The 15153-nt window shown below is 42.8% G+C and overlaps 1 protein-coding gene across 2 annotated transcripts in view; it reads left to right on the top strand.

The window, feature by feature from the left end:
* HBP1 (HMG-box transcription factor 1) overlaps nt 1-15153 on the top strand; it is a 98197-nt gene that overhangs the window by 57338 nt on the left and 25706 nt on the right. For both annotated transcript variants that reach the window (XM_068276280.1, XM_068276281.1), the window contains 3 exons: nt 524-677; nt 1910-2054; nt 13353-13670. In XM_068276280.1, coding sequence (XP_068132381.1) covers nt 524-677; nt 1910-2054; nt 13353-13670 — 617 coding nt within the window. The remainder of the gene's footprint in view (nt 1-523; nt 678-1909; nt 2055-13352; nt 13671-15153) is intronic.

The following is a 15153-nucleotide window of genomic DNA, read 5'->3' on the forward strand; positions in this document are numbered from 1 at the left end:
AATGAAGCAAACAATCTAAGAGGTGCGGAATATATGATAAAATAATTAGAACTAACACTTTAATCAGCCTGTAATGAAGGAATAAGAGAGGCAATGATAGGTAGCTGAGTAGCTTATTAAACTGGCATCAGGACTGTGTGTACAGGATGTAGTGTACCTTGGTTGGGGAGAGGCTACAGGCTTTCCCCTGCCTCATGTCCCTGTCTACAGTCATCAGTCAGACTCATCATGTAAATGGCCCTCACCGGAGCAGTCTCCCATACTGCTGAGCAATTGCTTCCACAGCTGCATGCACTGTATCAAATATACAAGAAAACATATTTGTTTAACAGGTGCAACCTGCTATAGTACACAAGCTTGTGCTTGGGCATTAAGAGTTTAAAAAATATATGTATACAAGCAAAATTATCAGAAGAAAAGCACCAATATTAAATTCAGTGTCATTCCTTTAGGCAGTGTCCTTTGTGTTCAGGAAATGTGATAGCTGAAAGAGAAACTTTAATCATGCTCTCTTCTCCTCTAGAGTTATGGATCAGACGGCCTGAAACTAATTTCACATGAAGAAAGCGTATCCTATGGAGAATCAGTTCTGCAGCTTACGTTTGACCCAGGCACAGAAGATGGCTTGCTTACAGTAGAGTGCAGACTGGATCACCCTTTCTACGTCAAAAATAAAGGTAAATTCCCTAAATTCAACAGCCAGTGACCATCTACGGATCTGTACTGATGCATACATACTGCACACATTACAATACTGTATACAGTAGAATCCCTTTATAGTGAACTCCAAGGGACCAGGAAAAGTAGTGCACTGTAAACTACTTTATCATAAGTTTACTATATCAGAATTGGTCATACATTGTACATTTATACAGACTTATTGCTAGGACCTGAGGGCTGAGTTTAGTATATCCAGAGGTTTACTATAAAGATATTCTACTGTATACTCCTGTACGTTGAAAAAGTTAGACAATATTCTTTTTTTTTTTCATGTAAAAGTTGAAGGTCAACTTGTAAATGGGAGTTGTGACAACCAACGCTACCTAGTTCTGCTGCAAGAAAATAGTATCTTCTGTCCCGTCTAACCCCCCCCCAAATACTGAGCACGTAGGAGAGGAGTGCATGGCTTTCTACTCTGGTTCCACTACCAGGATCCTCTCTTCAGCTGCTACCTTTCCAGCATACCCTGGTATATCTTCTTCTTTTCCTGCCACTGTCTCCTCTGTGTCCCAATGCTGATTCCATGTCATCGAGCCTTTGGAACCTGCTTCATATTGGCAATGGGGAGCTGGACCCACAGTGAACCCTGGATACACCAGAACAGGGGCTCTGAGGAGATGATGGCATGTGGGAAAATGGTGGAGTGGGTAGCTCGGCCTTCCTGCTCCAACATGCTGCTTACTGCACACTATGGGATGGTGTATAGCTCTCTCTGCTTTTGTGGGGACGTGGAAGATGCAGAGACATGGACGAGGGGAATGCAGGGGCCTAGGAGAATCTTTACACTCCTGTAACCACAGTATTTCACCCCTCAACTTATATATGCAGGAGAGGTGGGTTTTTTTTCTTCCCAAGTTAGCGGTACAACTTTGAGGGGAAACTAAAATCTACTGTAGCCCGGCATGTATGTGAGTATATTAGATGGATGAATGTTATTGCAATGTGATACTATGAGCTTGTTCACCCTATCACAGTTGAAGTTGCAGATCGGAGAGACCATGGTTTTCTAACTTTCTAAGCTTTCACTGCACTGACTCAATATCCTAGCATGTTTTCATTTAGGCTTTGATTGTGACCATCATGTAATTGTAGTCCAGTTTCCATGTGCTGCATGTAGCTGTGTACTACAATCATTATTTGTTTTTTGCCTTTTACATGTACTTAACATTGTTCTTTATTTTATCCCTAGGTTGGTCATCGTTTTACCCAAGTTTAACTGTGGTTCAGCATGGCATTCCATGCTATGAAATGCATACTGGTGATATTTGTCTACCTCCTGGTCATCCAGATGCCATAAATTTTGATGACTCTGGTGTTTTTGATACATTTAAAAGGTAATATTAACCACTTCGTATTCCAGGGGTTTTCCCCTTTGAGATTCCTTATAATTTTGTAATTTCAGCTGTCACTATTGATACAGCAATAACTTTTTATTACTTATACCATCAAAGCCTAGATTGCCTTGAAACTATATATGTATGTATAGGTTTTTCAGGACAATCTAGGCTTTCTCTGGGTAATACTTATTTTCAAAAATAATTTTATAGGCATTTTAAAGGGGAAAAAAATAGGCGTAACTGCAGAAAAAACAATTTCACCCTTCGTAAATATTACATGACAAAGCTACAGTTAGAAAACTTTTCAAAAGATATTATTTGACTTTTCCCAGTCAAAAGGATTCTACATGCCATATTTCATCACTAGTTGGGAATGTGGCGTACCAGTATTGCTAGCTTGTGCGCCTGTAGCAATTGTATCCGATCACTATGGCGCACAGTTTAAGGATCCCAATGCTGTACAGATACATTGCTAGGCAACAGCACAGCGATGCATGTGTACAGTGTTGGGTTATCTGAACTGTCGCCCTATTGATGGCATCCAATCGCTACAGGTGGCAGCCCTTACAGGTGTCCACTAATCTTAAAGCGGATCCGAGATGAAAAACTAACTATAACAAGTAACTTGTCTATATATCTTATCTAAAGTTTGGATAGTTTACACAGCAAATATAGCTGCAAACAGCTTTAATAGAACATTATTATTTCTTCCTGTGATACAATGACAGCAGCCATGTTTGTAAACATTACATAGAGGCAGGCTTATCTGTATCTTGATCACTAAGCCTGTGAAAAAACCTAATCCCCCTCCCTCCTCACCTCTGCCTCTGAAATCAATGGCTAGTAACACCTCCTGCCCAGACTGAGCTCCCATGAGCCCTTGCTACTGCCAAGGCTCTCTGAAAACCTGTGGGCGTGGTTTATTTAGTTTATAGGGAATTAGAGTATTAAAACAAAAACAAAAGTATTTGGCTTGAGGAATGCCCTATAAACTATAGGAAAGGTACACAATTATGCAATGAGTAAAAGTTCACCTCGGATCCACTTTAAGGCTAAGTAATGGTGACACAAGGGGCTAGTTAGGTAAGAGTTAATACTTTACTGAGGATGAATAACTGGAGCGGCAATTTAACTGCAGGGCATGAATTTTAGGTCCAGGAATGCACAGGAGGGCCAATTAGGACGTCAAATTCACCTCCTTAAATCTTAAGAAGTTAACCAATAATGTCACCATGTAATCTGTTTTGATGGGAAAAGCATTGCCATGCAAGGACTTTTTATCCCACAATCGCGCTGCAATGTGATTTTCTTTCCAATTTACCCCACTGCGATTGATGTGCACTCCCATGCAAAGTATAGGAGCTGAATGCCACAGACAAAACAGCAGGACGGCTATTGTGCTCAGGAAAAAAACCTAGCATTTTGGGATCAGATTGCAAAACCTTTGTAGTGGAAAAAGGACCCTAAAGCCTCTTTTACACTATAAGCTGAAAAACTGATGTGTTTTAACTTTCCATAGCAGTGCATTGTGAAAAAGCTTTGTTTAAATATGTATAGTGTGAACTGAGCCATACGAAAACATGGACATTACTTTGAAAGAACAAATGATTTTCGGTTATAACTGAGAGCAAATGATATAGTTTAATCACTTGAGGACCGCAGTGTTAAACCCCCGTAAAGACCAGGCCATGTTTTGAGAAATTGGCCACTGCAGCTTTAAGGACATGGTGCAGGGCCACACAACTCAGCACACAAGTCATTTCCCCTCCCCCTCCCTTTTTCTCCCCACCAACAGAGCTCTCTGTTGGTGGGGTCTGATCGCCACCCAGGTGTTTGTTTTTTTATAAATATTTCTTTATTTTAATAATATTTTTTTACTATTTTTTATTTTTATTTTATCCCCCCTCCCTCCCTCTCCCCGCCAGCCAATCAGCTTGATCGGCTTCAGCCTATGACAGCTGATCGCCTCCATAGCAACAGAGGGGACAGCCGTGTCAGACGGCTGTCCCCAATACAGCGCTGCTGCAGATCGCAGCGCTGTATCAAGTAACAAGACGGCTGTTTTTCCGTCTAACAGTTTCCCGAGCGGCGATCGCTGCTGGAAGACTGAAGGCGGGGGTGGAACTCTGCCTACCAAGCAGGAGATGCGCGCGATCTCCTGCAATAACCGGCCCAAGGACTTGACGCCAATTGCCGTTAGGCAGTCCTGGGGCTGCCGCCACGGTCACGTCCATTGGCGTGACGCGGTCTTTAGGTAGTTAAAAGGACCCTAAGGCCCCGTTTACAACTAATCAGTTGTTTTTTTTTCTTCTCCATAGCAGTGCATTGTGAAAAAGATTTCAGTTAAAACGCGTTGTGTGAACGGTGCCATAGGAAAACATGGCCATTGCTTTGAAAATCAGTTGTCCTTTCAGTTACAGTTCAAAATTATTCAACCCCCACTGAAATTGAGTGTTTTGGCCAGTTTGACATTGATTTTGATCATTTCAGTCCTCTTGTTTACAATTGAATCAAAGAGGCACTTGTAAGTCAGACAAATATTACATAACATTTATAATGAAATAACCACAAATGTCTTTTCTGTGCTCACATCCTTATCAGTTTTATTCAACCCCCAAGTGACATTCACTCTCAGTACTTAGTACAGCATCCTTTTCCAGTTGTAACAGCTTTTAAACGTGAAGCATAGCTTGACACAAGTGTCTTGCAGCGATCTACGGGTATTCTTCATGGGCAAAAGCCTCCAGTTCAGTCACATTCTTAGGCTTGCGCGCTGCAACTGCTTTCTTTAAGTCCCACCAGAGGTTCTCAATTGGATTTAAGTCTGGTGCCTGTGATGGCTACTCCAAAATGTTCCAGCCTTTAATCTGCAACCATGCTCTAGTGGACTTGAAGGTAAGCTTGGGATCATGGTCCTGTTGAAAGGTCCAACCTCTCCCATGCCTCAGGTTTGTGATGAACTGCATCACATTTCCATCCAATATCTCCTGGTACTGAAGAGAATTCATGGCACCTTGCACACGCTGAAGCTTCCCTGTACCTGCAGAAGCAAAACAGCCCCAAAGCATGATTGACCCCCCCCCCCCCCCGCCATGCTTCACAGTAGGCAAGGTGTTGTTGTTTTTTTCCCATAGGCCTTGTTCTTCCTCCTCCAAACATAGTGTTGATCCATGGGCCCAAACAGTTCTAATTTTGTTTCATCAGTCCACAGAATACTACCACAAAAGTTTTGGGATAGTGTTCTGTGGACTGAGGAAACAAAAAAATTGTGTGTTTTGCAGCTTGCATTCAGTTTGGAGGTGATGGGGGTGAAGTCCCTGGAGGTGAGAGAGTCAGGGCTCGCCCACATTTTCCTCTGGGTATCACATGGTGGTTTGGGGGCCCCAGCAAGTGAAAGAGGCTGGGGCCCCCGGCTGTCGTGCGAACCAGTGTTTGTGACTGAGGAAACAAAATTAGAACTGTTTGGGCCTATGGATCAACGCTATGTTTGGAGGAGGAATAACAAGGCCTGTGAAGAAAAGAACACCTTGTCTACTGTGAAGCATGGTGGGGGTTCAATCATGCTTTGGGGCTATTTTGCTTCTGCAGGTACAGGGAAGCTTCAGCGTGTGCAAGGTACCATGAATAGGTAGGTACTGGATCTCTTCAGTACCAGGAGATATTGGATGAAAATGTGATGCAGTTCATCACAAACCTGAGGCTTGGCAGAGGTTGGACCTTTCAACAGGACAATGATCCCAAGCTTACCTCCAAGTCCACTAGAGCATGGTTGCAGATTAAAGGCTGGAACATTTTGGAGTGGCCATCACAGGCATCAGACTTAAATCCGATTGAGAACCTCTGGTGGGACTTAAAGAAAGCGGTTGCAGCGTGCAAGCCTAAGAATGTGACTGAAGTGGAGGCTTTTGCCCATGAAGAATGGGCTAAGATACCCGTAGATCTATGGAAGACACTTGTGTCAAGCTATGCTTCACGTTTAAAAGCGGTTATAACTGGAAAAGGATGTTGTACTAAGTACTAAGAATGAATAAAACTGATAATGATGTGAGCACAGAAAAGACATTTGTGGTTATTTCATTATAAATGTTATGTTATATTTGTCTGACTTACAAGTGCCTCTTTGATTTAATTGTAAACAAGATGACTTAAATCATCAAAATCAATGTCAAACTGGCCAAAACACTCAATTTCAGTGGGGATTGAATAATTTTGAACACAACTGTATAACTGAGAGCAACTGATTAAGTTTAAATGGGGCCTAAGGGCCTATTTTCACTACATGCGGATTCTGGATGCAGAAAAACTGAATGCCTATGGGAAATCTGCATCAGAAAAATCGTGTCTAGTTTAAACAAGCCCATAGGCATTCATTGAAGTAAGTTTTTCTGCATCCAGAATCTGCGTGTAGTGGAAACAGGCCCTTAGAGTAAATAGATTTCTAGGAACATGCAGTGCATATGATGCAGTACACTACCCTAAGAACTAGACCGTTGTAGGGGAGCTAAGCATTTTAGCTAACAGTAAGCATTTTACTCAAAGGAAGACCATTTCTACTGTTAGAGAGCCTTAAAGAGAATCTGTACTCTAAAATTCTTACACTACAAAGCATACCATTCTATTCATTATGTTCTCCTGGGCTCCTCTGTGCTGTTTCTGTCACTCCCTGCTGCAATCCTGGCTTGTAATTGCCAGTTTTAGGCAGTGTTTACAAACAAAAGACATAGCTGCTAACCAGAGTTTGATAGGCTGAGAGGAGAGCTTGGAGAGGGTGTGTAAAGTTTCTGTCTATCACAAGCAGTGCTGCACATTCCACACATTCCAGCCTGAGCCCGACCGAGCCAACAGAGGAAAGAAGATAAGATTTATTACAGAGACAGTGCAACTAGAAAAGGCTGCAGTTAGACAGAGCACATTAGAACAGGTATAGGAACTTATAGGATAGAAGAAATAAGGCTCAACATTTTGTGACAGAGTCACTTTAAAGCATACATAAGGCAAAGAATAAAAATGAGATTTCCTTACCTGGGGCTTCCTACAGCCCCTAGAAGCCTTACGTGTACCTCGCCACAGCTCTGCTCTCTGTCACTCTCCCTGGGTACGCTCCATAGTGGCCGCCGACCTCGCCAAGTCTGTGGCTTTTGCAAGCACCCGGGCCTTGCTCCTGTGGCTGGAATCTTCTGCGCAGAACGTTCCCAGCCACAGCCAGGTTGACATCTGCTACGGAGCCGACTCAGGGAGACTGACAGAGAGAGGAGCTGCGGTGAGGGACACACATGCATCTAGGGGCTGGATGATGCCCCAGGTAAGTAAATCAGATTTTTTTTTTTCATCCTATGTCTCATGTACCCTTTAAAGAATACTTGAAGAAAAAATACAAATTGGGTATGTTTTAATTCACTTACCCCTCACACTGCTCATTATCTTCATGGTCCCTCCTGTTCACCATTTATGTTCTGTTCGCCATGTTATGTTCTTTTTAATATTCCACTGGCTTATCAGTCAAATACTGTGCAGTAAGTGCTCATAGCAGTGCACAAACGCATTTGCACGAGTTCTGAATTACGAATGGCCAGTAAAAATGAGTGTGCTTCCCCCTTCTTCAGATGTGATTAGACAAATGCACATCACAAGGAAATGGTTGAACTGTGGTTGTCACAGGAAACTGAGCCCTGTTCACATAGGGAGAAGATTGAAGCTTATGAACAGGGAGCAGTGATCAAGGCAGGTAATTTGAGCACCATGCTGTGCTTTGTAATATGGGCACTACCACAGTGTGAATTGTAGCTACAGAGGTGCAGGTGTATAATTTGGGTGCCGGACATAACTGGAGCCCGAATTTATGCTAAGACGGGATGGGTAGTGTTAGGTGTTGAATTTACAGTAGGGCAACGTTTTTAGGAGTAGCTAGGGGTAGGATTAATGTGAAGATGAGGTAGAAGCCTCAGTAGAATATCTGTAGTATTGTCGTTATTCTACTAGCGGCTTTACCTAGTGCCCATATTTTCTCTGGATACAAATGGGGTAGTGGATCGTCCCCAGGTGCGATCAGGCCACCAGTAGTAGCGCTCGGCTGCTCCCCAAGTAGCCACTGCAAACACAAAAAAAGAGGGGGCGCACTGAGCAATGTATTGGTTCAAGGGAACGATGTCCCAGGACAGGTCTCACCTTGTACAAGGTTGGTTAAGCACAGCGTGCCTCACCACGATCAGCCTGTGTCCCTCTATGCCGAGCCGGTGACCGAGCTCTCCTCGTTCATAGGGCGGACGTGACGTCACTTCCCAGGGCACTTCCTATGGAGGTTGCTATAGAAGCTAGGATGCACTCTCTGCTCCTATTATCACATCGCAGTGAGCAGCGTCTGATTAGTCAGGATAGTTACATTAGTCGGGTTGTCATCTGATAATAAAGGACGACCCGACCTGGTAGTAAGAAATATTTAATGACAACGCGTTTCACGGTAGTTCAGTCTCCGCTTTTTCAAGTCACATGAGCATTAAAAGACCATTCATTATATACAGTACTTTTGAAAAGTCGCAGGCAATCGGCTCCGCTTGGGGCAGGGAAGTTACCATATTACTTGTAATAGTAACAATGGAGAACATATTCTCCCTACTATTTGGACAACAGTCTACAAAACTACACGAATTTTACATAGGATTGTAATGAATGTTTTGAAACATCTATTTCAGGTAATCAATATTCTTTTATGCTTGTTGCATGATTTATATGTATACACACACACGCCCCCGCAAAAGTCCATTGGCTGTGGCCATACAATTATAGCTTAATTCATAAAAAAATAATACAAAGTCAATAGAAAAGGTTAATACAAGGCAAGTAATATAGTTAAAAAGTTATATAAAATACATATACAATGATTTTAGGAATTGATGTATATATGTGTAAAACAACCACAATTAATATCCACATATGTACACATATCAAAACGCATATATTCACAGGCTATAGATATATAGATACATAGATACACCTAGACTCTCACGTTCACCCACACACATACCCACTTGTACACACTCCCATATGCACTCCCCTGTATATTACCACCTACTCCAATATCAACTCACATTTTTCCAAGACCCATTCGTGTGCACATATGTGCGCACATGTTCGTACCCACACATGCGCACACATCCTACCAATAGGAAGATACCTAGAGAACTATCGGTCGAAAACGACTCATCTCTTCCAGGCATTTGTTTAAACCGCCTGGTTCAAGAGTTCCCAATTTTAGGATCCAATAGGACTCCTGTCTACATAGGACCCGATATCTTTCGTATTTACTCGAGTGGTGGACCTGCTCTATAATGGTGTCCCTCAAAACCTCAAAATTTTGGACTCTATTAAGTTTATATTGAAAACTAATTACTTTACATTTTTGAACTCTTTTCATTTGCAGCTACAGGGAGTGGCGATGGGGACGAGGTTCTCTCTGGCCTTTGCCAACCTGTTTGGCTAGAGGAACAACTCATTTGGTCCGAAGAAAATCCTTTTCGAGCGAACCTCGTCCTCCATCGCCGTTTCATAGATGATATAATATGTATATGGGAAGGTACTATAGAAGAACTACATAGATATAGGGAATATCTTAATGGGAACAAATTGGGCTTGTCCTTCACCATGGAAACGGATGTTTCGCAGATACATTTTTTAGATTTAGAAATTAAGGTGGATCCTGACAGTGCTAGTATCATTACCACTAATTATTTCAAACCCACAGACCGAAATGGATACCTTGATTATAAGAGTGCACATTATAAGCCATGGCTGAAAAATGTGCCGTTTGGCCAATTTAAACGCTTGCGTAGAAATTGTACGAATAAGAGGGACTACTTATCACAATCGAAGATTTTAAAATCGAGATTTGAGGAGAAACACTACCCTGCCCCTATAATACAGTCAGCTTTTGAGAGAGCGGCTACTCTCTCACAACAGGACTGTTTAGAGCCCAAAGATTTGGTACCAAAGAAAAAATCTATAGAAGATTTGAATCCAACTATTCATGAATCCATGCCTATAATTGTTAATTTTTCTGGCCAAGCCAAGGAGTGTAGGACCATTTTCGATAAATATTGGCCAGTGTTACTTAATGACCCTATACTGAAACAAGTCCTTCCGCCAAAACCCAAAGTGGTCTTCAGAAAGGGGAAAAATATTAGGGGGTTTATAGCCCCTAGTAAGCACCCCAGTAGAAAATCTGTGATGGATAGAACTCCACAGATGGGGATCCAGGGTAAGCCTGGGTGCTACTCTTGTAATTCCAAACGTTGCCTGTGCTGTAGAACTATTGACAATGGAGCCACTACTTTTAGGGCCAATAACTCCATTGTATATCCTATAATAGACTACGTAACGTGCCAAAGCACGTACGTAGTATACCTACTCAGCTGCCCATGTAATTTGGCCTATGTAGGCCGTACCACCCAAAAATTCCAATCTAGACTGAACAAGCATAGATCTAATATTAGCAAGGGGGAACCGAAACACGGAGTATCCCATCACTTTAGTTTAGTTCATAATAGAAATTTTGAGGTTTTGAGAGCCACCATTATAGAGCAGGTCCACCACTCGAGTAAATACGAAAGATATCGGGTCCTATGTAGACAGGAGTCCTATTGGATCCTAAAACTGGGAACTCTTGAACCAGGCGGTTTAAACAAATGCCTGGAAGAGATGATTCATTTTCGACCGATAGTTCTCTAGGTATCTTCCTATTGGTAGGATGTGTGCGCATGTGTGGGTACGAACATGTGCGCACATATGTGCACACGAATGGGTCCTGGAAAAATGTGAGTTGATATTGGAGTAGGTGGTAATATACAGGGGAGTGCATATGGGAGTGTGTACAAGTGGGTATGTGTGTGGGTGAACATGAGAGTCTAGGTGTATCCAGGGCCGGATTTCTGGAAAGGCCACAAAGGTCAAGGCCTAGGGCGATTGGAAATCAGATCAGACATTGGAAATAATCGATCTGACAGTAAATCTGTCAGAATTGCATCATGTGTACCTAGCATTACACGACATCTATGCCAGCGTGTGTAGTGTTGGATCCTTCTACTTACCTGTTCTGCTTTGGATGGGTTTCTCTCCTTTGCGCTGCACCATCACCTGTTTGTGACTCTGACTGAAGCAAGTCGCACAGAGGACAAAGAAGCAGCGCATTTTCTGTCCTCTCGGACTTCTTGTTATTACGCACTCCTGTACTGATGTGCACAGCAGCCGAGGCTGGGAGTCTTATGGGTATGTGTACTTGACAAGTGCTGCTCATATATGAGCATCATTTCTGAATTATGCAAGCCCAGAACACTATCGGTTGCTGTGCATCCAGGCTGGAGTGCAAAATTACATGGAGTGGACAGAGCATGCACTGCTTCTTTGAACGGGGGGGGGGGGGCAAAGCAGCAAAACAGAAAGGAGCCCATGTAACCCAGTGATCACTAGTCAGAGTTGGACAGAATGGGGGGGGGGGGGGGGCGGTTGTTGACAGCCGGCCTAGGGCGCTGGAAAGTACAAATCCGGCCCTGGGTGTATCTATATATCTATAGCCTGTGAATATATGCGTTTTGATATGTGTACATATGTGGATATTAATCGTGGTTGTTTTACACATATATACATCAATTCCTAAAATCATTGTATATGTATTTTATATAACTTTTTAACTATATTACTTGCCTTGTATTAACCTTTTCTATTGACTTTGTATAAATTTTTTATGAATTAAGCTATAATTGTATGGCCACAGCTAATGGACTTTTGCGGGGGCGTGTGTGTGTGTATACATATAAATCATGCAACAAGCATATAAGAATATTGATTCCCTGAAATAGATGTTTCAAAACATTCATTACAATCCTATGTAAAATTCGTGTAGTTTTGTAGACTGTTGTCCAAATAGTAGGGAGAATATGTTCTCCATTGTTACTATTACAAGTAATATGGTAACTTCCCTGCCCCAAGCGGAGCCGATTGCCTGCGACTTTTCAAAAGTACTGTATATAATGAATGGTCTTTTAATGCTCATGTGACTTGAAAAAGCGGAGGCTGAGCTTCCGTGAAACGCGTTGTCATTAAATATTTATTAGTACAAAGTCGGGTCGTCCTTTATTATCAGATGACAACCCGACTAATGTAACTATCCTGACTAATCAGACGCTGCTCACTGCGATGTGATAATAGGAGCAGAGAGCGTGTCCTAGCTTCTATAGCAACCTCCATAGGAAGTGCCCTGGGAAGTGACGTCACGTCCGCCCTACGAACGAGGAGAGCTCTGTCCCCGGCTCGGCATAGAGGGACACAGGCTGATCGTGGTGAGGCACGCTGTGCTTAACCAACCTCGTACAAGGTGAGACCTGTCCTGGGACATCGTTCCCTTGAACCATATTTTCTCTGTCCCCTTTTTACATGTATGCTCAGTGATCACACGAGCACTGTTTTCGGCTTGAAATTCAGGCTGTTCAGGGACTTATTTTATAAAGTGACGGCCATAGCAAATCTGTTATCAGTGGGCTATGCAGTGGTACCATTCTCATTCCAGTTTACCACTGTAAATGTCTTCAGGGTAAAAGTGTAACTCACCAAAAAGTGAATCTGAATACTCCATTTTAGCTATACTGAAGTATACTTAACACTTGGGTGCTCCTAAGAGCGGAAAACTTCAAGGAAGGTTTGTTAATTTGTGTGGGCTTTTGGGGGGCATCATGCATTTACTTAACTAGTCCATATGAAAGCCTCCATCTTCTGTGCCCTATGCTGCAAGTTGTAATTCCCGCGGCGACACCTTGTGTCCCTGTCCGCCAGAATGCACGTTGAAAACTAGCACTGCATGCAGGGAGATGTAGTTCATTGATGTGGTTACATCTCCCGGCCAGGAGATGTAATCACATCATCGGGAGCTAGATAGTGCACGTCCCCAACATGCATTACAGTGGCCAGGATCGAAGGACATCACTGTGCGAACCTGCGGTTCTACGGCACAGCAACCTAGACAATGGAGTCCTCCAAATAGATGCTTAGCAGTTCCCCGTTGGTAAGGAAATGCCTTCTGCATCCCCAAAAGCCCACACGATTAATAAACCCCCCTTAGGAGGAGGTTTGTCTTAGAAGTTTTTAAAAATGGGTGCATAGTACCGTTAGACCGGCACAAAGGCCACTTGACTAGCAAATTGTGGTGTGCAAAAAGGCACTTGGGCGTTATTTCTGCGATGTGGGCTATTGTATTTACACAGGTAGTGGTGGAAAAATAATATATTCTTCTGCTTTTCATTTTCTTCTCAGCTATGACTTCACACCTTTGGACTCTTCTGCTGTGTATGTTTTGAGCAGTATGGCACGTCAGCGTCGGGCTTCTTTATCCAATGGTGGTGCAAGCAGTCCAGATCCTGAGAGATCTGATGGAAAGGACTGTGCATCTCCACAGACTTCCTACACTTCACTGTATAATAAAACTGGCAGGAGTCACAACTCAGGAAACACAAACTCTGTGATGGCCACATCTCCTCCCAACAAGTGCAAGCGACCAATGAATGCCTTCATGCTTTTTGCCAAAAAATACAGAGTTGAATACACTCAGATGTACCCAGGAAAAGATAACCGGTAATACTTTTTTACATTTAAACAAATGTGTGATAAGTAATGTTGACCTTTTTAAAATGCTGGTTCAGTTTGTGCACAAATTTGAAGAGAAGATTATGATATTCGACAGCATCCTCTAACAAATGAGTATAGGAACTTCTAATCACACAATGACAGTTGCCAAATTTTGCCTGTCTCTTCGTTTACCAGTAGGATGTCTTCTATAAACACCATCAACTGTTCTGACACGTCTGACTATTATTTACCTAATAAGCTTAATAACTTATTTCCCTTGACTAAAATAGCTGAAATGACTGTACAAGTTCTTTTGACACTGCCAATTTTATTTTTATTTTTCCTGCGCTTCGATTTGTGCAACAAGGTCTTTAAAAAGCTTTAGGGCTCGTTTCCACTGTTGCGATGTGGAATCGTCTGGATTCCACCGCGGACGAAATCGCATGCGGATGCGTTTCCGCATGCTGGTTTCCCCGCGATTTCACATGGTTAGGAAGCAGGCGAATTTAACCATGTCACTGCCTGTGTAAAGTTCTATAGCCTTACATGCGAAATCGTACGGAAAACCGCATGACAAAGCCGCATGCGATTTCCCTATTAAAAGCATTGCGGGCGACTCGCCCGCATTCCTGCCGCACGCGAAATCTGACGGCTCTGCCGTGCAGATTTTCCCCGCACACCAAAACGCACCCGCACGACGCACAAGTGGAAACAATCCCATCCACTTGTATTGCATATGCAAATCCGCATGCAGTGCCTGCATGCAGATTCGCTATAGTGGAAACGAGCCCTCAGAATGGTAAATGGCTAATAAAGAATACAAAGATACAGTAACCCTTTCCAATACAATTTCACAATTACCCACGTGACGTCCCCTCAGCACTTGCTTTTTTTCCGGTGTGCTGGCAGGGGATGTGGGCAATTGTGAAAATGCTGCTAGCATCCAGAGGGCCTACACCTCCTTGCTCCATCAGGGGGAGGGGGTCAGAGCCAACTCTGCTACTTTGCATGTATGTCAGCATGATACCGTTATTACACAGAGCAGCGTAGGACTGAAGATCAAGTGTTGGACTTAGTCTGACACTTTATCCACATAGGATGACACCGTGCTGGACTAGATCTGGCAGCAGAGCATAGAACGAGCCTGAATTCACCCACATAATAATTACATTATGTGGCACAGAAGATGGGCTGGTGGCGATTTAAAGTTTCAGACTCCGTCCCACACTTTGATCTGAAGAGAGTGACGCTGTGCTGGATTTTTTCTAAAGTATACATCTTTTTAAAAGTTACTTGATGTATCAGAAACTCTGGTCCTGCAGAGAAAACTGTTTCTATCTGCTTATCTCATAGAAATAGCAGCTATTTGCCCTGAGATTGGCAGGGATATTTTCTTGGTGCTGTGGCATGCGTATTTGACCAAAATTAAAACCATTTCTTTTTAATCTATGTAGACCATTGTGATGATTGCATGTTCATTATTGTGATA

The sequence above is a fragment of the Hyperolius riggenbachi genome, chromosome 3, assembly GCF_040937935.1.
Source record: "Hyperolius riggenbachi isolate aHypRig1 chromosome 3, aHypRig1.pri, whole genome shotgun sequence".
NCBI lineage: Eukaryota > Metazoa > Chordata > Amphibia > Anura > Hyperoliidae > Hyperolius > Hyperolius riggenbachi.